Source organism: Ambystoma mexicanum, chromosome 4p (assembly GCF_040938575.1).
Source record: "Ambystoma mexicanum isolate Mex_15411 chromosome 4p, UKY_AmexF1_1, whole genome shotgun sequence".
NCBI classification, from domain to species: domain Eukaryota; kingdom Metazoa; phylum Chordata; class Amphibia; order Caudata; family Ambystomatidae; genus Ambystoma; species Ambystoma mexicanum.
In genome coordinates this window covers 813,201,844-813,226,915 of record NC_090927.1, presented here as the reverse complement: position 1 = coordinate 813,226,915, position 25,072 = coordinate 813,201,844, and the positions used below count along the sequence as shown (strand labels likewise).

Sequence of the window (25,072 nt, the reverse complement as noted above, 5' to 3'; positions counted from 1 at the left end):
TCGTAGATTACGCTACTCGATACCTGGAAGCTTTCCCTCTATGCAATAACACCATGCAACACATTTTAAAACATCTCTCGCCATTCCTCTCTAGAGCAGGATTTCCAAAAGAGATCCTGAATGATAAGGATACAACTTTTATCTAATGTCACATCTGATACAGGAGGTCAAAGAATGATTAAATATCAAGATCCTAAGACCTCAGTTTATCATCCGAGACTGGCGGTCTGGTGAAACGTTTCAAGCAAACCTTGAAGCGAATACTAAGAGAATTGGTCGAGACACATGGAAAGAAATGGGACGTAATGATACCATGAGCCTTTTTTGAAGTCATGGACCCCCTGCCCTCAAGCTTCCCTAGGATATGCCCCTTTTGAACTTCTTTATGGAAGGGAACCGTGCATCGTCCGAGACATGCTGAAGGAAACATGGGAGGAAAAAGAAGAAGCCCTACTACCAATTTCTCAGACAACACAGAAGTTAAAATCACATATGCAAGCTGTTAGAAAAATTGTAAAGAAACATCTAGGTCGAGCATAGTAACATCAACATGCTGTCTATAATAGACAGGCTGCCACCCACACCTTCTCCATTGGACAGTCAGTATCGGTACTGTTGTCCACTTCAGAAAATAAAATGATCTCACGGTGGTGCAGCCCCTCTAAGGTACTAGAACAGAGGGTCAGTTGAACGACCTTACAGCACAACCCGATAGGCGTTAGAAAATGCAGGCCCAGGGGAAAAACTACTGTTACCATGGCAGCTCTCCTTACGGATTCCCTTAAGGAAAACATATTATTCTTCACAGAGATACCTCCCCCCCTGCAACAAGCTGATCTTCAAGAGATGGTAGAGCAGTTTCCCCACATATTCTTAGATCAACCAGGAAGGGTTACCAACTTCTTTCACTTTATTAAAACACTGGCTGAGAAGATTGTAAATCTTAAACCATACAGAATCCGTAAAGCCCAAAAGAAGGTGATGGAATAAGAAGTAAATGATATGCTGGAGACAGACATCATCAAGCCTGCAGTAAGTCCTTGGTGTTCGCCTAGCGTCTTAGTTTCAAAACGCAACTATTTGTGGTTTTGTATCGACTTCAGAAAACTGAACTCGATATCCTTGTTCGATAACTATTCAATGCCAAGGAATGATAAACTCGTAAAGAAATTAGGATCTGCCAAATATAGATCAACCTTAGATTTAACTAAAGGATACTGGCAAGCCCCCCTTAACCCTGATGACTGAGAAAAGACTGCCTTTTTGACCCCACAGGGTCTGTTTCAATTTAAGGTTTTGCCCTTTGGCCTCCACAAAGCCCCAGCTACGTTTCAACAATGAATGGACAGAATTTTAAAACTATATTCTTCCTTTTGTCGGGCCTACATAGATGATACTGTGATCCATAGTGGTAGTTGGCCAGAACATCTTCGTCACCTCTATGAGATCACTGGGCCCTAAGGAAAGCCAGACTCAGAGCCAATCCCTGAAAATGCCATCTGGGCCAGTCTGCAGGGAAATATCTAGGGTTCTTCATGGGGAATGGACTTATTAAAGCACACATTGAAAAAGTTGAGGTTGTTCTGAAAACAGCAATCCCCAAGACCAAGAGGGATCTTTGCGCCTTCTTAGGATTGAATGGTTAGCATTGAAGGTGTATTCCTAACTATTCAAGCATCACCTCAAATCGAAATGACAAATTGAAAAATGCCCAGTCACAGAAATTGATTTGGAACAGGGAAGATCATGAAGGCTTCAATGGCCTTAAGAACATCCTTCACGGCGAAACCGTGCTTAAAAAGGTCAGACTAATAAGGAATTTTTTTTACAGATATATGCTTCTAAGATCAGGTGAGGGGCGGTGCTCTTACAAGAGTATAAAGGATCAAGCACCCTGTTTTATATACAAGCAGAAACCCCTTTCCACAAGAATCTTATGCTACTGTGTAACTGGAAGCTGTAGCCATGAAGTGGGCTATCTCCCACTTAAGATATTACCTGACTGGCGGAAAATTTAGACTAATCAAAGATCACTCTCCCCTGAACTGGATGAGTTTACGAAAAGATAACGACAGAGTAATGAGGTGGATTTTAGACGTGCAAACTTTTTGATTTCCAGTCGAACATCAAAAAGGACAGGAACAAGGGAATGTAGATTACCTACATTGCTTTCCCATCCGCCTGGAAGGAGAAGCCACAGAGATAAGGGGAAGGGTATGTGATGAATCGAGGGAATTTGTTTTCTCCCCAAAGGGGAGTCCCTTCCTGTGAGGCTTTGGAGGAGAGCCTGCTCTGCAAATACCCTCCCTAGGGCAAGAGCGAAGTGGGATTTCACGGGTAGAAGCTCCCCCTTTGGGACCAAGGACTCCAGTTCCTGTGAGGAATAGTCACCTTATTGCGTACATGAGGTGTACCACCACCACAAATGCTTCTAACAACGGGTACAAAGAGACAGAATAGATGCATGAATCCTACAAACAAGAAGCATGTGCCTTTACATATTAAGCTCCCATACACTGGGATGAGTAGTTTAAATAATGGGCATCTGGTGTACAGAGTAGAAGGTAGAGTCAGTACAAGCCGATAAGCCTGCCCATTTGAATATCGCTTGAAGCTGGTACACGAGAGCCCAAGAGAGAGACGGACAAAAAAGAGAGAGAGGCTGGAACGCCACACCCAGGGCACCAGCTTAGCATGAGAAACCCAGAAAGGGGAAACCAGGAGAGAGACGCTGGCACGCCATACCGAAGACGCCAGCTGAGCATGAGACATCTTGAGATGGGATCTGGAGAGAGAAACGTTTAGATGCCAAAGCCAGGGTGCCAACCGAGCAAGAGAAAGCAGTGGGACAGGATCCTAACATTAAGTGGTGGTGAGACCACGGGAACCCTGTGGTGGACTGTCGGTCCCTGCGACATCGCCGAAATCGCTCAGCAGGAACGAACATGGGGTGTCAGATGCCCTACCAATGGACAATGAAATCACCAAGAGGAGAGAAAAATGAACGAGAAGCTGAATGCCAAAGTACAGGCTACAACAAACGGACTGGAGAAATGGTCACAATGCAACAAGGCTCCCGGAAAATTTCCCCCACAGAATAGATGGTAACAAATGTAATGGGTTGCCAAACAATAAGCCGTATGTTATGCAAATAACTTGTCTCAGTAGAAATCACAGCAAAAAAGTCCCCTTTAAGGAAAGGACTTTAAACTATGGGGTGTGTTAGGGAGAATTCTCTGTTTAGGCTCAATTTCCTAACCTAGTGAGTCCCCCAGCAGCTTTGCTGGATTTCTGGAGGTTTTTTTTTTTCTCCTGCCAAGAGTAAGACTCTTTCTCTCACTCTTGGACATGATTTATGGTGTTCCTTTGAATGTTAATGTGTTTCATGGGCTATGGGGTCTTTTACTACATAGGGTCTCATATGTTTTTCTTATGTGTGTTACACAGCACCCTCCGTGCAGTAACACATGGGTGTCATAGTGACCTCCCAATATAGACTCCATACCCTGGGACTGACTACTGTCTCCCAGGGCATGTAAAGTCACCATTGGCTTTGCTAGTCCCAAATTATGAACAGAAACCAGTACAAACCATCATATTGTGGACGTACTGGTCGGGGCAATTAGATTGCCCCGGGGTCTGTTGTCTGAGGGGGCACGTCTCCGTCCCCCCTGATCGAGTTTTGGCTGGTGGCAGTGGATACTACTTTTTATATTCGACCGCGAATATATCTCTGTGGGATTTTCCCATTGTCCGAGGCTACCAACTTTAATTATTTAATTCTTATAGCCTCGAACATACCGCCGGTTTATTAATTTAATATTAATTTAATATTAATTCACCGGTTGGTATTTTCTGCCAGAACTCGGTTTTAAATGGCGTTTGTGTTCGCCCTTTGTTCCACTTTTTGACGGGCTTCTCCACAGAAGCCTCCACAAGTGGTGCCACTCTGTCTGGGTACCACAGGGGGTGTGGGAGGGGGTTTAGGCACCCTGGACTGAGTTACCTTGGTAACTCAACTCGCACTCTGGTGTGATTGGCCCAAGTGGTGAGCTACATAAAAGCAGGGCTTTTGGGACTGGAACTTCAGAAGTCGCCACAGGACCTGAAAATCTGACGAGGGAGAAGCTGAGCTGACCTGCTACGACAACACCACCGGTGGAGCCCTGCTGAACCGACAACACTTCCCGACGACAGAGAAGATCTCCCGGCTGGAGAGTCTTCTTCCCCTGACTGGTGGGCACAACCAGTTTACCTTCTTTTTCTCGCATCCCAGGACGTCTTGTGGTCGAATTGCCCGTGCCAAGCACCCCGGCAACCGGACAGCCACTTACCACTGGACCGCGAATAAAAGGACTGCTCCTTTTAATTGAGAACTCCGCGGCTGGTTTCTTCCCTGGCAGTGCAACGGACTCCTGCTTTCCTCCCCAACGAGATCCTCTCTTCCCCCGGACAAAGCACCGACTTGCACCCGCTGCCAGGAGCAACTGCCCCCGCTGGAGTATTCTCACCATTTTAAGGTACCGTGTCCGCCAGGCCTCCCTTTCTAAAGATTGCTACAAGGTAATAATAACCCCTTAACCTTCTGGACTGTGCTGGCTGCCTTGACCATCTAACTGGTCCATTTCTTTTTGGTCCAACTCTTTCTGAACTTATTGCGAGACTTTTGGGCACTTTGAACCGTGTGACCTTGGACACATTTCGACCGGAGCCTCTTAAAGTGGGTCTGGCCTGTTAACTTTGACTTTACGGTTTTAACCTGCCTTCTTCTCCTACTGTGTTCTTCCGAAAGTGTTGGGATCTGTTTCCATCTTTGCTCTGCCTTTCTCTCCCTTTTAAACCGTTTGATTAGAGTGCCATCTTCGTTAAGCGCTCACCACTGTCTAAAAATAAGTGTTGCTTTAGTTAAGACTTGTCTAACTAATCGTTGAAGGGAGTGTATATCTTTTATTGACCGTGTTTTTGAATTGCTTGATATTAGTGCCAGTGTGTTTTATTAGATGCGTTTTTAAATAAATAATTATATCTCTTTAACACCAAGCTCTGGTCACTGTTTGCTTGTTCTACTGTGTTCTTTTGACCTATTGTGAATACACTGTATACTGCCTACCTCTTCTTGAGGGAAGTCTGACTGCTCAGCCACAGCTACCAAGTGAATCTGTGTGGTACAGACTACTACCAAGTGGGTTTACTGCCAAACACCTGTAGTCTTAAATATTTTGCAGTGGTCCCAGAGGGAACTGCACAGGTTTCTGCCTAACAGGGAGAAAGAGGAAATAATAATTTAAGAGAAAAGAATAACACCCAGAGAAGCCAATTATGGATAACCATATCATGGGAAACGAGGAGAGAGCTAACCCAATATATAATTGTATAAGATTTATAAAGCGCAAACTACAGCCCGCAGGATGAAGAGAAAATAAATAGGAATAATGAGTGCTCCAGATAAGATTTTGAAGTGGGAGTATTTTACGCCCTATTTCTGAAAGCTGGGAATAAAATGATTTTTAGGGAGTAAAAATGTAAGTGTAATGGGAGTTTTTAATAAAAAAGTAAAAATATGTTTTAATTGGAAAACATGTTTTATAATAATTATTTCTTTGCACCTAGTTATTCACACACATTAAAAGATACAGGTTTACTTCTTTCGATCAGGCAGTAATAATAGTACTTTCTTCCTGTGGTACTACGTGCAATAGGGGTCCAAGCATATTCATGGAGCTGTGTGAGTTGAAGCAGGAGCCCAAGGTCCCAAGTGTCCATTTCCTATTTTTGTTGGTAGTACTTTCACTCCCTATTTTTATTTTGTTGGAGTGTTTGCCTTGTTTTAGGGAGAAAACGTGGCTGATACAACCCTTATCTGTAGGGCTGAGAATAATAACGGTGAAGCTGAATTTAAAGAAATCAGACAAGGGACGTTAAACTGGAGATCAACATACCAAAGTAATACAAATCTTTATTGGTCAGGAGAAAACGCCTATTCTGACATAAGAACCAAAAAGGGGAACTCTGGGGGGGATAAGGGAAAATAACAAGTCGCCCTTGAAGAGATACAGAGACTGATGCAAGATATCCAAAAAGACTCAGAGGAATTCTTACTACTGAAATAACTCTATAGACTGGTACTAGCAGTACCCTAAGGAGACGGGAGTAATTCTCCACTTCCAAGTTAGTTTATATAGTGGTTGGGTCAGTTAAAGTAGTTTTGGACAGCAGACATTTTCCTTTTGGCCTTTCACGACAGACTGACAAGCACATCAGTTAGTAAAGTAGTCAGAGAACACCCATAGTCATAGGGTAAGTTAGGCCTTCTCTCTTCTTTTGGATAAATCTAAGTACATCATGCCATCTAAAAGTCGGTGTCCTTCTTCTGACTCGCCACACATATGAAACAAGCGAAGTACAACATGTAATGTATTTTTGTAATGTTAAGTTAGACAAATCACAGAGTATTAATCAACACTGTCAGTACACTGTGTACATGTTATAGCCATACTTATAGAATGTATAGCATCATGCTATTGTACATACTTTTTCCTTTTCTTCACTTACCTCTTCAATTATAGTGCTGAAGGATAATACTGCAATGGGCAGTCATCTTTACGGATAATACGGCTACACACAAGAAGAACAGGTACATTGCTAGTGTTTGCTTTGTGCTCGTCAATGGATAGGACTAGACACTCATGTTCAAAACAACAATAGAACTAGTGAAATATACTAGCGAAATGATATGGCTATCTCTAAAGTCCAAACAGCAATGCATAATGCCATCAATATGTTTTCATTTTCACTTCAGTTTTGTAGTTTTAAATGATTCCATCTTGTTGCAATTGTAATATGATGAAACACAAGGAGAATAGGTGCAACAGGTGTATTAAATTCAAGTTTTTTTTTTATTGTGAACCATTAGTAAAGGGATCGACTCAGAGGTTATAGCTTTGTGTGTCAATATTTAGGAGTATTGTTGAAACGTTGTTGTTGTGTGGTTATTCTTCATATATAAAAAAGTGTAAAATGATTCCTTTTGCAGCTGGATGACAACATGATGGAGTATTAATTCTGGATCACGCAGCCCCACCCAAACAGTATAGGAGTGAACATATTTGTTGGTTATTGTTTTTGAAAATGTGTACATCAACTGAAAAGCTTTGTAAACTGATAACCTGCAGTTGCTTATGAAAAGATTTTTTTTTTACACACATACACAAATTTGTAAATTAGTTAGATTTATTACTTATTGAATTCTGCTTTATGGTCATGTTCCTATTTTAGCATGAGACAGACGCAGCCATAAAATCAGCTACTATATGTGTTATCAAAATGCAAAATTGTTAAAATCAGTTTTTTTTGTGCAATGATTTTTAAAGATAAGTTCTCTTTGAAAAGATTGAGTTGATATAATGTGCACATTTAAAATTAGCACTGACAAACCCGACTTACAATTTTTATTTTTTCCATTAAAATAGAGGGCTAGGAAAAAGAAGAACAGAATTGTATTGGGAGGATAGCTCAGGGGCAACGTGCTCGCCTTGGAAGCAAGACGACACAGAGCAACGCAGGTTCGATTCCTGGGTCCGTGCTTAGAAACCTCTGGGTATTAAGCGTGTTATAAATAACCTATCATATCATATCAATAACTCAAACACCACAAACGAGGAATGCATAAAGTCAAACTATGGTGACTTGGGAGAAACTGTTGACAGAGATTTTGAATTCTTGACCCAATGCTGAGATGAAGGATGCCCGTGTGCAGTTTCCAGAATTTGAGCTCCACTGAGTCGTGGAAAGTAAGTAGGGATCATTGCTACTCAACACAATGTCCTCCACAACCGACAACCTCAACACAAGAGGCTACAGCATTCCTTGTGAATCCAGTTATACAATAAATACCTTCTAAAGGAAGGGTGGAATAAACTGGTGTAATTTCCCCAGTTTTACCTATCGAATCACAGACACCCTATTTATCCCACTTGGAATCCACCAAGGCAACTTCAGTACTAATAAGTAATAAGGACAAAGGCCCAGACTTCAGCATGGGGTGTGAGGAGAAGTAACCACCCATTTGAAGCTGAAGACAGACAAGTAGCGTTTGAGGGAACTGTAGGAGTGAAGGAGGAGACTGACACACAGGTGGCATGGTTGTTGGCATACACTTTTATTAAAGATCAGAATTAAAGAGAACACCTAACTTTACCCAATTCTAAGAGGAGTTTCCCTAGCTCAACTAAAATACTAAGGATTCAGTCAGGATGTTAATGTAAATCAAGAGTCCATTGTCATGTCTCAAAAAACTATTCCTGTCCCTTACACTTGTAACTAAACTAATGAAGTGATGGCTCTTCTTTGTCTAGAAAAATGTCTGCCTTCTTCTGGACAGTTTATACAGTTCCAATTGTTAGGTGGGACCTTTACCCTAGGGAACGACTCCCTTCCGCAGGTTTCAATCCATTCCCAAGACACAACACACAGTTACATGTTTCCCGTCCTGTGGCCTTTTTTCACATGTTTACTTTGTAGTTCACAACACATGGGGGAATGTCTCCCTTCCCCTGGCCTTTTTGTCAGGCTTACTTGTTACTTTGCAGTTCACAACACAAGGGGGGGGGGGGAATGCCTCCCTTCTCCGGCTTACTTTGTGGGTCACAATACATGGGGGAAGGTCTACCTTCACCTGGCCTTTTCTTAGATTTACTTTGCAGTTCACAATACCAGGGGGAATGTCCCCCTATCCCAGGCTTTATCCCAGGCTTATTCCCAGGCTTACTCTGCAGTTCACAACACCAGGAGGAATGACTCCCTTACCCTGGCTTCTTTACACTTTTAGCACATTTCAAAATACCAGGGGGGATGACTCCCTTGCCCTGGCTGCTTTATACTTTTGGCACATTTCAGAATACCAGGGGGAAGTGACTACCTTACCCTGGCCTCTTTCCTATTCTTGTACTGCCACAAAGAAGATGGCTTGCAAATGTTCCTTTAGTGTTTGGCTTTGGTAGACCTGGTTCACTCTCCTGAAAGGCCTACACAAAAGAGGACAGCTTGCAAAAGTTCCTTTGGTGTTTGGCAGACCTGGTTACCTCTCCTGCCAGGTACTGCCATGAGGATGACGTGGATGCCTCTCCTTACCTTTTGGCTGTGGGTCCCAGACCAGTTTTTGTATTTCCTTCCCAGGGTTTCCCTCCTTGCCCCTGCTCGGTAGTCTTGGGAGTTTTCTACAACTTCCTTACGCCCTCACCAACCTTCCCAGCAACCTGGATACCTTTTGGGTTCTTGCTGGCTTCCTCTGGTTCGTCTGGGGCTCTGAGCTTCAGCTTCAGTCTACCCTGGAATCTCTGGCTTGCCGACGGGCTGCAGCATACCCACATCGTGCCTCTGCCTTCCAAGTGCACGTTAGAGCTTGTGCGCACCATCCAGGTGCTGCTCGTGCCCGGACCTTCCCCTGGCCAGGCTTTGTAAGGAGCTCATGGTGACAACAGTAAAGACAGACACGAGTGATCACAGTTTAAGGGTGTTTATTGAACTATAAATGCAGGGTGGAAAGAGGCCCAACCTAATCTACGATGGGAGCAAGCGTCGACCATCAAATGAAAAATAAGGCAGTCCTAGTGGTCTTGTGTCAAAATAAAAGGGCCTATACTAAGAAAAACCTATTGCCAATTCCTTACACTAATTACAGAAAGAGTGTCGAATAGGGTATCAAAATAAAGGAAACAGTGTTCAACTAATAAGTCAGGATGTGATTGCTTTGAGGTTTCCCTTCCCTACGTTTTGATCATGGTACAAGGTGGGACTTTGGAACACAGCACACACTCAAGCCTTCCCAGCACTAGCTGACTGTTCCGTTCCAGCTGGCACAGCACACGCTCAAGCTTTCTCAGCACGAGACGACGATTCCGTTCCAGCTATCAGGTTCCTCAATGGTAAAGTCTCTTTTCAATAAAAAGTTTTTTGCCCTCGAGGGCCTGATGCATTCCACAAACACAAAGTTCTGCTTCACGTATTCTTTGGGAGACGGCTTCACCCCTGGGTCCCCCTCTTCTGGGTGCAAACCCCTCAGTAATTCTATTCAACAAATTCATAAAAAAGTTCCCTTCTAAGTGAACTTTGGGTGACAGCTTTCAACCCCTGAATCACCCTCGACCGGGCTCGGATCCCAAAAGGACAAGGCGGATACTTTCCTTCCCCTTGTCTTGCAATACTTCTTGTTTTCACAAATCTTAATGTCTTTTTAAACAGGTTTTTGGGCTTTGCCCCTAGTTACTGGTTTCCCTCTGCCGGGTTCATTCTTGCCACCTTTTGGTTGTCGGCTTCCCTCTGCCGGGTTCACTCTCGCTGATGGTTATATACAATTCATCACAGGACTTTAGACTTCACCACCTTCGCATTATTATCCCTCTGGCGGGTTCACACTTGCTAGCCTTTACGAAATACAGTTCATGTATTAAATGTCTTTTTACAATGCGGGATTCACTTCCCTTGGCTTTCGCAATCATCTGCCGGTCAAAGACTTTCGACGATACAGAGGATTTTACAAGACCGCTGTATGACCACTTTCACCTCTTTTTGCCTCTTCCCAAGGGCTTCTGGTTACGGTAGTCTTTCTACCATCGGGTAATCACCCAGAGTTTCCTGCCTGAGCACCCACGCGGTGCCGGCCTCCTCGGTTGCTGGTTTTGCCCCTCTTTAGCTTCTCAAAGTTAAAATTAGCTGCTGACTACCTCTCGTTCAACACAGTTTGCTTTCTTACTGATTCTCCCCTCGACACACCAGTTGTGATGAACTGCTTGCCTTTCTTTATCCTTGGAGTCAAGGTCAGTACCACAAAGACCAACGTCCTTCACCGGCTTGTTCATCAGCGGAGGAGGGTCTTGTGTACCGTAGACATTTGCTGCAACACACGCTGGCCTTTGTTTGTGGTTTTATGTTTCCGTTTGTAGAGGTTTCACGGGCCTGGCTCGGAAAGGGCAATGTCGCTTCTCCCCTTGTCACCCCCTCGGTCTGCGCTGTCTTTCTCATCTTGAAATGCTGTGCTGAGTTAGCTCTTACGTCGTGCGGATTGCCTTGCTCGTATGGTGCTCTTGTGCTCCACCTTTCATCCCTGTGGGCAAGGAAAAGGGCCATCAGGTGTGTGTGATTCTGGTTCAAATCAAATAGCCACAGACATGTGGGAATTGCTTAAGTCATGTGAGAGGTTCTGAAGGATCAGGCATCAATTCGATGGATGGCATGCGTTAAAGTCAGTTGCAAAGAAAATCAGTGCTGCAGGGACAAATCTAGCTGTGAAGAACTGATCAAATGGTTGCAGTCCATAAATAATCATCTCTGGGTGAGTTTTTAATGATGTGAAAGTTCAGCGGACACACTGGTGGGAATGTGGCAATCACTTGTTCGCCATGCTGCTAACACATTTTAATGGGAGGCAAACTAACGCTATCATGCTTGCCAAAATCCAACTCTGAGTAAGGAAGACAAGCGGAGGAAACATTGGCTGGAGCCAGGGTCACATCTTCATACAGACATAGTAAAAATGGTATGCAACAAAGGACTGACCAGAGATATGAAGGGCCTCACAGAATGCTGCCATAGTGGGGATTTGGATGTTTTCCACAACATGTGTCTGAAGTACAGACCAAAAAGGTTGCATTTCAGCTTGAATGGCCAAGAGGCAAGAACAAGACTAGCGGTTTTGGCTCAAAATGAGAATGCGGGTAGACAACAGGCTAAAACTGTTGGTGATGAGGGCCAAATGCATTACAAGTTGGCATTCACAAAAAAGTTTTTAAAAAAGGACGGGTCACAGAACCTGTCTTCGAAGCAATGGGGTTTGAGCTTGTCACAGATATAACTTTGACATTCTTGGTGATGGAAACACAGTCTGAAAACAGGTTTTCTTCTTTGAGAAGACTCCAAGCCAAAGAATATTGCTACAGTGGAATGACCTCCCAAGTCTGCAATTGTTGCAATGCTAACCAGCAGATTTCAATGAAAAAGTGGTGTGGTCAATTACATTTCTTTTACTATATAAAAAATGCCTGCTGGAAATATACATTAATCAATTTCTCATCAATGTCAAAGTGTTTATCTTTCATTCAATATGCTATTGAGTTCTGTTGAATTATTGTATTTGTATGTATTCTTCTTGGGACTAAAAGTTAGGAAATGTTACATGAAGAAAAAGCAAATCACGTAGTAAATCTAAAACGTCATTGTTACAGAAGAGTGTATTTTGACTAGTGCATAAATGTAAAACATGTAAAAACAAAGAGCTCATGTACACTAAAACCGAACTCACTTATGTTTGTGTTCTAAAACTCGCCATAATCATACGAGTAGGTAGGGGATATCAAACTCTTTGCAGGGAAACACATGTTGATTTACACATGGTAAATCTTCCTCTCTGCTTCAATTCTGGTTGCATATTGATAGGTTCGGGCTAATACCTGCAATCTATAAACATTTAGACAGAAATAACAGAACCACTACAATTGAAGGTGCATTGCATGTACACAGAGTGTGACTTGAAGGGACTATAGTATGTAGATGGACCTTCTGCATTAATCTTTTTGAAAGACCAAAGTAATAACATGATAACAGGTAACTATGGGTACAAATATTTTACCTGATGATATGTGAAATGTGATGTGTACCAGGCACTACTGTCGTGATTATAAACAAGAAATTAGCATGCAAGATAAAAACGGTACTATGAAGTTACAGTGATAATGTTTTAATGTGGATGATGCATTTTTATCGTTAAAGCTAATATAGTGGGTATTCTAAAAAGATCTGATGAATGAAGTCTCTCAAATGATTACTTCAGGTGAGTTTGTCAAGTTTAAAATACATACCAGGACAAGGAAGAGGGATATGGTGGTAAAGTTCAACATGAACATCACATACAAGGTCAACCTATTACAAATGCAGACTTTGCTTTTTTTCTATTAGTCTACGCTCATCTGCTATTTACACCAAAATGTATCTTCATGGAAGGCTTACACAATGAATAATTTCCCACGTTGTATATAAATATTATTAATAAGTGTGAGAAATTATCCTGTATTTGAATGTGCGCATAACTCGCAATATACTGCTTAATGAGATTGTTATTTAGTGTGTTGAAAGGTATGTGACAGCAGTGATGAACCACAGGGGTAATTTCTCAAAAAACCCTTAGATTAAATAACAAAAGATTGAAGGGTCTTAACTGTCTGCGCTCCCAACCAAAATGAATGATTGAGACTTTTAGAGTCAAAAGATATTGAGACCAAGAAACTGTAACTGTCACTTTTTGGTTTTATGTGTGATTTTTAGTCAAGCATATATCATACAGTGTGTTCCTATGAACATAAACATCACAGCTTGTGATTTGTGAATGGGTAGATTTCAGTATTTTGGAGACTTTTAACCTGGAGAAAATGAATTCAAGCAGTGTGTGACAACACACGACTAACGAGTTCTTTGCTCAGTATTAGACAAATATGATATGTTTCTGTGTTTGATGATTTCAATGCACCAATGTGATTTCTAGTTCAGTGTAATGTGCTCTTTGGTTGATATTTAGCAACTCATAGATTTACACGCCCCGAGGACGGCCCTTTTTGAGTTGAAACACGTGTTGGCGGTTCTTCTTGGCATTTTTTGTTTTAATTATTTTTGGAATCACAATTTGTGCAGTTTCGCTTTCTGGCGTTTCTTATCGGTAATTTTTATATCTTTTGTTCTACTTTTTGGAATCATAATTTGTACAGTTGCGTTTTCTATTGGCACTCCATGTTCTAATTTTTCCTGAAATACCAAGCTGTGAAGTTTATGTTCATAGGAACACACTGTATGATGTATGCTTGACTAAAAATCACACATAAAACCAAAAAGTGACTACGTTACAGTTTCTTGGTCTCAATATCTTTTAACTCTAAAAGTCTCAATCATTCTTTTTGGTTGGGAGCACAGACAGTGAAGACCCTTCAATCTTTTGGTATATAAATATTATACAGCAGATTGTTAGTATAGGAGATGATGTTCATAATATTAAAAGTTCATAACTTTTATGTCTAAGAATTTTTAAAGTGGACACACACTGATGATAAAAAAATAAGTTAAACATGAACATGGCTGTAAAATTATCACTGCCGACTTTCAGCCTTCTCAGGAAAGGGATCCTGTACCATAGCTGATGCTTACAATAGATGGGAGTGTGCCATTCCACAGGATGAAACGTTGCAAGCTCTCAACTTCTTTGTTTTAAAGTGAATATTTTGCATTTGCCACAGCGAGTTGGCAAATAAAAAAGGTGATTATAAATGTATTCGACTAGACATAAAAAAAGAAATGATGTAATATATATTCATGCGAGCAGAATATTAAAGCTTTATTTAACGACCAATAGATATATCAGTCTTGCCTTTTGTGGTCATGGCAATTATATTCCAGAAGATGGTGTCCCCCGTCACCATGTGAATATAACACTACCTAATGTTCGCAGCATGACAATGATATGGGGTGACGTGTAGATTAGCTTTACCAACTATCAAAAACAACAGTGTTATGCAAAGCATTTGTTAAAAATATTTGGAATACAACACAACTCACACGCTTTTCTCGGACGTTAACCACCTTTGTTTTATTGTGCGAAGCGAGTAAACAAAATCAGTGTGGGTATGCAGTTAACAAGTGTGTATGTTACCCATTTTGCATGTAGAAACGTGATTTTGTCACTATGTACACAGTACATTTAAGTCTGTTCTGCAGTAACGTCATGACAAGGGGAGTTGCATAGTTTATGTGACAGCTGATGTCACATATTGCAGCGTGTGCTAGGATGTACTGCCGCCAGAGCACTTGACCATAGGTCGATTGCTCAGCCCATTACATTATCACAAAATGGCGGTTCGCAGATTTAAATTGTTAAAAATTCAAATGAAGCTCTGTGAAACAAATTAATTCAAGACATCGATATATGGTCCGATGCAGAGGTTAGTATGATTATTTGAATCAAACATGTGAGTGAACCACTCCTTCAATATTGCTCATTTTCTGTGGCTTTGAAAACACCCCACCTTACAGAAAATGATAAGTACATTAACAGAATTGGATTTGCCGATTATTTTGGGCAAGTTACATTCTGATATTCTAGACACATTCTCTTAACAATCATTTCTCAGTAATAAGAATACTCACATTGCAGAAAATCCCACAAGGAACTAACCACCTGATGTATCACATATGCATTCTCATCCAACTGATTTAAGTGATGTCCCTTAGATTTGCCAAGTTCTGTATGATACCTACGTTCATCAATGCCTTCGCCACCCTTTCCACAGTCCTTGTTGAATAGTCGAATCCCAGTGACAATCATTGTAAGCTCCTTCAGTTGCCGCTCCTTGTCCTTCTTAACAAGTGAAAGAAAAGTGCCAAGTTCTGTCTGAGGAAACACACTTTGCAGAGCAGCTGAAATGGCAAAGCATATAGGGTTAGTGTCAGTGCAGTGTCAAGTCATAAACAACCCTGTGTATTACATTTAAAGCAATTATATTATATGTTATGTTATTGCTCCATCTCCAGTGCCCCAAAGCAGAGGTAGAATAGGGACACCATACCCCTTCCCTGTTGAAAGCAAAGGATCCTGTTTCATGCACTGTCATTATGAAGTGCGTGGCCACAAGCATACAAGGACTTATGGCAGGAATGTCTGGCATCAGCTTGAGTACCTGAATATGCGGTGGAAGTACATGGCAGAACGTTTTTTATCTGGATAGGGAAGTAACTGGGAATGGTGCGAGAACATGAGCATTTGATGGCAATCTCTGCCAATATAGTGTGTACTTGGAATTTAATGGCAAAAGCTGGCAATCATGCATTTGGGCATTTGAAGAAAATATCTGTTCAATGATGTCAAAACCTTTGAATTTGATGAGAAAATCTGCCATCAAATGTTCATAAATGTTTATATGTATGGATTACATGCATGCGTAGGCCCGTGTATGTTTACATGTATATGTATATGTTCAGGAGGTTCCTGTTCTAAAAGAGTTGGTGTACAGCCTCTTAATTAACCACACATTTAAAGAGGGATGAATAGGCATTGGAGTTGGAATTTGTACTGCAACAGGATTGTTGTCCGTTTCAATTTAAAATGGACCAATTAATCTAAGGCAGCATTTTGGAGGACTCTTTAAAAGCAGATGACTGGTAGAACAGTTTCTTATTTCAGTCATCATACTTGTTGCATCTTTCCATTGCCTCATCTAACTGAGTTGTTACTTTAGCCGAGGGGCTTGCAAAGTTTGACTCTTAAAATCTTTTACACTACAACTCCCATCAGCCCTATCAAGCAGGATCAGTGGGGAGGGATAGTGCAAAACATCTGGAGACCCACAGGTTGCAGACCCCTGCTTTTGCCGAAATCTCATGAATTTGTTGTGGTTATAATGACATTGTCCCATTAACATTCTCATTTGGTAAATGTTCGATGTCAAAAAGAACAAGTTACTTCTTACCTTGTAACGTTCTTTCGATGGGATGTTGCTCCGACGTATTCCTGATCTATGATATTTGTATCTCCAGCTTGCTGGCCTCGGAAACATTTTTTTCCCAGTAGAGGGCGCTGTGCGTCGACGTCCGTCGATAGGTGCTCCTCGACGGCCACCGCATCGACGCTGACGTCATCATGCCTATAAATGGCCACGCGCAGCGTCCGTTGCTCAGTTCCGTTTTGTAGAGTAAAGTAGTTATTGTATGAATGGTTACTACCCTTGAAGGAGCGCAAGCTGCAACCACAAGGGAAATGTTACTGCGGGGATGGATGGGAGGGGCGATAAGGAATACGTCGGAGGAACATCCCATCGAAAGAACGTTACAAGGTAAGAAGTAACTTGTTCTTCGAAGGGATTGTGTCCTCTGACGTATTCCTTATCTATGATAGACTCCCATAGCAGTGGTATGTGATTGGAGGCGAGAGTAAGAGATACCATATTACCCTTTAAGAATGAACAGCGTGTAACACAGCTTTACCAAATCTAGTCTCTTGACTAGAGGAGGAATCCAGGCTATAAAATTTGGTAAAGGTATGTACGGACGACCATATGGCAGCCGCACATATGTCTCTAATTGGTACCCCTCTTTGAAGAGCTGAGGATGCTGCGATACCCCTGGTCGAATGAGCCCTTAGATTTTGAGGGGGCTCTTTCCCTGCCAATTTGTAGCATTCCAGAATGGCTAAAATAATCCATCTGGAGATGGTTTGTTTGGTTATTGGTAATCCCAACTTATGTCCTGCGTAACCTACAAAGAGTTGGTCTGCTTGTCTAATTTTAGCAAGTCTACTGATGTAAAAACTCAAGGCTTGCTTAGGGTCCAGCCTGTGTAGTCTCTCTTCCTCTTTCCCCAGATGGGGAGGAGGATAGAATGAAGGTAGAGTAATCTTCTGAGTAATGTGAAATTCCGAAAACTACCTTTGGGAGGAAGTTAGGCTTCACCTGTAGCACTACTTTGTCCTTGTGAAAAGTTGTATGAGGAGGTTTACAAGACAGGGCTTGTATCTCGCTAACCCTTCTAGCAGATGTTAATGCTACCAATAAAACAGTTTTGAGGGTGAGAAACTTCAATGAACAAGAGTGGAGTGGTTCAAAAGGAGCACCTTTTAGGAAGTTTAAAACTAGATTTAAGTCCCATAAGGGAACTTGGAATGGTCTTGGAGGGTAAACATTAGTTAGACCTTTCAGGTATTTTATTACCAATGGAATTTTGAAATACGATGGCTCCTCTGCAGTGCGCTTAAAGATCGATAGCGCTGCGAGATAGCCCTTAATAGTGCCAATTTGAAGGCCCGAATTTGCCAAATAAAGTAAGAAGGATAACACCGCAGGTGTACCACATGAAAAGGGTTCGATATTCTTTTCTCTGCACCAGCTGCAAAATTTATTCCAGCGGCAGCGGTACAGAGTCTTAGTTGCTGGTCTTCTGGCCGAAAGCAACACCTCCATGACGTCATCTGGAAGGTCCCAATCCTTGTACCTCAACCTTTCAGATACCAAGCGTGAAGGTTGAGGGTCTTGATGGCTGGATGGAGAACCTGACCTCCCTTCTGCGAGAGAAGATCCTCTCTGTATGGTAGACGAATTGGAGGACAGATGGACATGTCCAGAAGGTCCGGGTAACACGTTCTCCTGGCCCAATCCGGGGCAATTAGGATCATGGTCTTCCAAAACCTTCTCAACCTCCTGATCATTTGAGGAATGACAGGGACCGGAGGAAACGCGTACAGAAGTGGGAACTCCCAGTCCACTACGAACGCGTCTCCTAAAGCTCCTCTCGGGGGAAATTCCCTTGAGCAAAATCTGTCGCAATTCCTGTTGATACTAGTGGCGAACAGATCCACTTGAGGGGTTCCCCAAAGGGCGAAGATCTCTTGAAGGACTTCCTGAGCTATCTCCCATTCGTTGGAGACTGTGTTCTGCCTGCTCAGAGTGTCCGCTGTCAAGTTCTTCTCTCCGGCTAGGTGAATTGCTGATAGAGAGATTCCTTCCTGAATTGCCCAAAACCAGAGCTGCATCGCCTCTATGCACAGTGGCAGTGACCCTACGCCTCCTCTTTTGTTGAGGTAGTGCATGGCCACTGTATTGTCCGTCATTATCAGGACGTTTCTCCCCCGTACAGACGGCAGAAAAGTCTTCAGTGCCAGTCTGATGGTCTTCAGCTCCAACAGGTTGATGTGTAGTCTGGACTCCGATGGTGACCAACGACCCCTGATGGTCAAGTCGTTGGCATGGGCTCCCCACCTCGTGAGTGAGGCGTCTGTGACTACTGTTATCTCCGGCCATGGTTGCCAAAACAGTTCTCCTTTCAAGATGTTCTCTGGAGAGGCCCACCATTGAAGGTCGTGGGCTACCTTGCCCGGAATCCGGAGGAGATCTGTCATCCTCCCTGAGAATTGTGACCACTGAGTCCTCAGTGCCCACTGAAGGGATCTCATTCTCAGGCGAGCCTCTGGCACAAGGAATATGCAGGATGCCATGAGGCCTAGCAACCTCAAAAAGTCGTAGGCTGGGAGACGTTAGGCATTTGAAACCTGGTGACCATCTGCAGAATATCTTGAGCCCTCACCTCTGGTGGCGAGGCTTTTCCCAGGGACATGTCCAGGACTGCTCCAATGAACTGGAGTCTCTGTGATGGCATCATCTGTGACTTCTTTAAATTGAGGGAGAAGCCCAGCCTGTGAAGGGAGTGGCAGACAATCTAGTTGGATCCGAGCTTGTTCCGAAGAAACTGCTCTGATCAACCAATCGTCCAGGTAGGGGTAGAAGTGAATCCCTTCCCTCCTTAGACTTGCAGCCACAACCGGCATGAGCTTGGTGAAAAGCCTCGGGCCTGTACGTCAGAAGCAAAGCCGGACTTTCTCAACCACGCATGCCTGCGGATTGTGGTACTTGCCGCCATGGCCATACGGTCAGCAGAATCAGCAGAATCAATGCCAGTTTGAAGGGACTCACACATTGCATCTTTACCATCTCTGATGATATTTAAAAATGCGTCCCTTTCTTCTCCTTCCGGTATGCAGTCAGCCGCCGATGAAGCACACTCCCAAAGGGTGTGGCTGAACCTAGCGAGCGTACAAGTTGCATTAATAGATTTTAAAGCCATGCTCCAGGCTGAGAAGACTTTTTTAGCCATGGCATCATATTTTTTATCATCCCTATCCTGAGGAGCAGTGGGGTAAGCAGAAGTACTGCCTGATGAAGTTGCAGCCTGGACCACAAGACTCTCTGGAGTAGGGTGCTTAGATAGGTATTCAGGGTCAGCAGCAGATACCCTATATTTCGCTGACAACTTCTTGTTAACCGCAGGGACAACTTCAGGAGTTTCCCAGTTAGTTAAAATCTTTCTTTGTAAAGCAGAATGAAAGGGAACCAGAGGATCCTCCTGTGGACCTTTATCCAGAATATCTGTGAGGTCATCCTGTTGAAAAACAGGTGAAGGCGCAGACCAACCCATGAACTCCATAATTCTTGACATTAGGGTTCTATAAGGGGTATCAGCATGCTCCCCTGGGTCTGGTTTGACAAATTCCACTTCTGGCCACTTGCTTCCTGTAATGCATCCTGAAGGTCTTTCAACCTTCTTTCCTCAGAGGCAAAAGTCTCTGGTTCAGGTAATGTGGTCCTCTGCAGCCCAAAAGGCCTTTCCTGATCAGAATCTTCCCTTTCTTCAAAAATTGAAGTTAAGGGGGGGATGCTCTGTTCTGTGAAATGGTATAAAACCCATCTCTAAGGCAGAGGGAGCCATCATCAGTGGCCTTGAAAAGGTCGATGTCGTCGACGCCGATGTAAAAATCCAAGAAAGGCGCCGACAAAGGTGTCGAGAAAACTGGAAGAGGCCTCGAAGAACTCGAGAGGATTGGAATCCTGCTCGAGGATGTCGACGACGTTCTCGATGTTGTGTCAGAGGCTCTCGGAGTAACCGTTGGCTGTGGAGTAGCCGTGGGTCTTTCTTTTATCGGCGACTCGATCGACAGATGCGTCGAAGAACCCTTCGATAACAGCGTCGATGGCGCCGATCTATGCTTCGAAGGGGCTTTCGACGATGGCGTCGAAGATGCTTTACTTCTTGATGGCTCATGACGCTTTCGGGTCGACTCTTTCGCCGGGTGCTTCGACTCGCGGCGTTTATATTTTTTGGGCTTTTCACCCGGGGTATCACCCTCAGCTGACTTCGAGGGGGACGAGGCCGCTTTCTCGAAGACGCTTAGCATCTTTTTTTCTGAATTCCTCCCACTCAGCTTCAGAGCTGTGTTTAGTGGGGCAATTTACTCTTTCAGGGGAACTAGAAGACGACGATAAAGGGGATCTTCTTCGTCTTTTTTTCGAGTGTCTAGACCTCGACGAGTGGTGGGAGCCACTTCGAGACCTAGACCGAGAATGCTTTCGACGGCGAGGAGACGAATGTCTCTACTCTACCGTGGAAACTTTCGAGGAAGTTAAAATTGACTTACCTCTCTCGAGTTTCCCCTTACGCTCCTTCAAGGCTTTCGCCGTCATGGATAGGCATTCCTCACACTCCGAACACTGGTGTTCGATTCCCAGACACCACAAACAGATCCTGTGAGGATCCGTCAACAACATTTTCTTCCCACAGTCTCGGCATTTTTTGAAACCGGACCGAGGAGTCGTCGGGTCGGAGGAGGAAGCCATCGAGTACGAGTCGGTTTTCTCGAGGAAATATGAATATATATCGACTGATGAACTGAGCAACGGTATTCCGAGGCACACGAAGCGCGGAAAAACGGAACTGAGCAACGGACGCTGCGCGTGGCCATTTATAAGCATGATGACGTCGGCGTCGATACGGTGGCCATCGAGGAGCACCTACTCGACGGACGTCGACGCACAGAGCCCTCTACTGGGAAAACATTTTTCCGAGGCCAGCAAGCTGGAGATAGAAATATCATAGATAAGGAATACGTCGGAGGACACAATCCCTTCGAAATCAGGTTTTTGTAGAATAATGGGTAGTACTATAGGATGAATGTTCTGCTATGTTTCAGTAGCACTAAACGGAACATTACTTTTTGATTTTTTTAAATATCGAAACCAACTTTGTTGTACCTCTTTATCTGTAGCACTGGACCTCATAAGTGCTTCTCGACATGCAATATCTGATGTAGGAGGCTGAATACTACGGAATCCATATTCCATGTGCCACACATGCTAGAGGATATAAAGTAGGTTCTTGTTATATGTACACATATCACAAGACTCTAGGATATTGATGGTTGTCCTGGCAGGACAATGCAGCAATTTTTCAGAGAAACCAGAACACATGCATCCACTTTGCCCTTTATACATTCTGAAATAGATACCCTTTTGAGAATCACCCCCCCCCCCCCCCCCGCACCAATGTGATGTGGCAGGTTCATGACACTGTCAAATGGGAAGGGACCCTACTCAACCTGGGACAGGAAGCTTATTAAAGCAAGTCAGAACTAACCCTAGTCCAGACAGATGAAGTGGAAATTGGGGGTTCTCTTGTTCCTGAAAATTCTCCCCCATGTGCCAGAAACGTAAACTCTGACACCACTCGTATCTCATTGCCTCCCCAAACAGTAGCTGGCCACCATCCTTTCCATGTGTCTGTTTCAGAACACGACTCCCAGAATCCCCTAGCGGGCAGCCAGGAAAACCAGGATTGGAGCCAAACAACTGCAAAACCTGAAATGCAGCCATTCATGCAGACTCTGTGAACCGGCACCACAATCCAACAGCATCGAGCACTGCAGAGTAGTGGCAAATTCACCAAGCCAAAAGAAAAACAAAGTTCCAGCAATGCAGCACGACAGTGAAACCCCAGAGACTGTTGGAAAAAATGTGCCGAAAAAGGTGGAGGGGCTTTGAGGGGTTTCTAGGTTTTCCCAGTTGCACAGCCCACCTCCAGAGGGAACGGCGGGCACCAATTGGTACAAGGAGCGAGGTGAGCACTGCAGCCAATGGGGATACGAGGAAAGCACTAAAGCACCAGCACGCAGCTGCAGAGGCAGGGTGTGGGTTGTACGAGGCAGGTCGCCGGTGCAGCTGGAGGATGACCAAGAGACCAGACAAAGGAAAGACAGTGGAGTGGAGTATTTAAGAGTTTGTGGCAGAACGTTGCAATGGTGAGGTATTTGAGAGAAAGTGGTATCAGTGGTGTCTAGAGTAGTGTACTGAACAATAGAAATTGGGGATGAGAGTGTATTGAAGGTGTGTGAGAGAGAGATAGTGCCAGAGTGGAAGATAGCAGTAGAGTAGTGTGGTAGCAGTAGTTAGTGAAGGGGGAGTGCGTTTCAGAGTGTGGAGAGGGGTGTAAAAGTGGGCTGTGAGGAGAAGAGATATAGAAGAAAAGTGAGGAGGGGGTGAGAATAGTGAGAGTAAGTGTAGTGAAGGGGTGAGCAGGGCACCATATCCCTGAGTTACGTGACAGGAGACGAGCAGTAATATTGGCGAGGAAGTGCCAGTAGTAGAACATACAAGGTATTGATGTCAAAAGCTAGAGGTGAGGACTCGTAGTGAGAGCAATAGTTGTGAGGGCAGTCAGAGCACAGTAGTAGAGCGAGAGTCTAGTTGAAAAGAGGCAGTAGTAGTAAAAACAGTAGGATAAGAGAGAGCGACAGTATTGAGAGTGGTAGTAAGAGTAGCGCAGGGAGTAGTTTTAGTTTTAAAGCTGAGAGAATAGTGGAGAAGGTAGAGAGAGTGGTAGGGCAAAATGTAGTAACATTGAAGAACGATTTAGGAGGACAGTAGGTGGATGGAGTTGGACAGTGGGAGTTCGGGAGGAAAACAAAAAAAAGAGTAGCAAGGAGACAATGCTTTAAAATCAGATGGGCCACACCCCCTCCCCCCCGCACAACTACCTGGGGTTACGGATGCCAGTGCTAGAGTGGGAATCCCTACGGAAAGTGAGAGAAAGAGGGACGGCCCTAGCGCCACCTTTTCACACCCTTTTCCCAGCCGGTGCTTCTCGTTATTTTACGATTCTAACACATTCTCCAAGAACCATCCATACCTCCTGTGATTTTGTTAATAAACCCCTTGAAAGATCCTCAAGACTTTGTGGATTATTCAGGCATGATGTTACAGTCAACATTATGAAATATCACAAAGAAAATAAGCATTGTCAATGCCAACAGTATCAGCTTTTGAGTAGGCATTTGCAAGGGAATGCCATTATGAGACCTTAAACCTAACACCATTGTCCAGCTGTTGCCACCTTATGGTGAAGAGGCACAATCATTTGCCATGATCTGCTTAGGTACACCCACCATATGGCACATCAATTATATTTTTATCAAAATATATTTATAATATCTTCTGTTCTAATAGCAATTCTACAAGTGTTATAGAAATTCAAGGGTGAAGGGGATTGGTCAATCACTCCGGGCATATATTTCTGCCATGTTTTAATCATTTTAACGAGGAACATTTTTATTGTGTGGAAACAGACACCATGCTACAGCACTATTATAAATGAACCATTTACATTGCTGAGAATGAAAACGTATGTTTCAGTTCTGTCTCACATGGCACAATCCCTAATTCAGAATGGTGATATTAGAATTATTTACAACATCCTTCTACCATTTTCTGTGTCTTTGTTCTGTACAAAACACAGCCTATGACGGAGGATTTCTAAAGCATTTACATTTCTGGAAATGATATAGCCATTCTGTCTCTGTGTTCACGAGCAGAACATGCCAACACAATTGTATCATGTAATGTCAACTAAATTCCTATCCTGCAACACTGTGAATTCTTTCATGGCATCACTATCCCATCATCTCTGTCTCTCTATTGCTACAAATATGAAAACGTATTGTAAGCACTAGTAAGTTTTCCAAAACTTCGATAATTACTAAAGAAAGAACCGCATGCAGTAAATGCCAACCATCGACATGCTTTCATTCCTATAATGTACAGCACTGCAACAATTTACTCAAAAGACTAACGCTAACTGCAAACCAAACCATAAATACATTTTACCCAACAGAGCCCATTTTCTCCAAACAAATAAAAAAGGCAGCAGCCAATGTTTACGAAAAGAGTGAACCCCCACCCCCATGTCCAGCCAATACATCAATTCAGTAGCAGCTGATGGAGATAACCGAGGCTGCTTACAAATGCCCAATTACAACATATCAATTTAATGTGGTACATTATCGATACACCAAAGGATGCTTTCACATGCTGAAGTCCCGTATCCATCCCCAAATGTCACGAAAGGGTGTCACCCTAATCTACAGAATTGTATACCATTACTTATTTTTTTTTTAAAATTTGTTTTATTGGTCTTACCAAATCATAAATACAACTTAACACAATATCAGATGCAAATAATTAACTATCACATTCTATAAATACTACTCAGTATCCCAACATTCCCACCCCATTCACTCCCCCACCTTATCCCGTTCCCCCCTCCCACCTTGCAAACATCATGCTTTATACTATAACGAACTCCATTCAAAGCAGTTAGAAGCCCTGTGGCTCACTTGTCCAGGTCAATCCGCCCCTGCTTCTCCCGTGGCTGCCTTAGTGAAGAGAGACTG

General features: G+C 43.3%; 1 protein-coding gene across 2 annotated transcripts in view; it reads right to left on the bottom strand.

Moving 5' to 3' along the window:
* CFAP206 (cilia and flagella associated protein 206) overlaps positions 1–25,072 on the bottom strand; it is a 901,100-nt gene that overhangs the window by 612,607 nt on the left and 263,421 nt on the right. For both annotated transcript variants that reach the window (XM_069606378.1, XM_069606379.1), the window contains exon 6: positions 15,292–15,450. In XM_069606378.1, the coding sequence (XP_069462479.1) occupies positions 15,292–15,450 (159 nt within the window). The remainder of the gene's footprint in view (positions 1–15,291; positions 15,451–25,072) is intronic.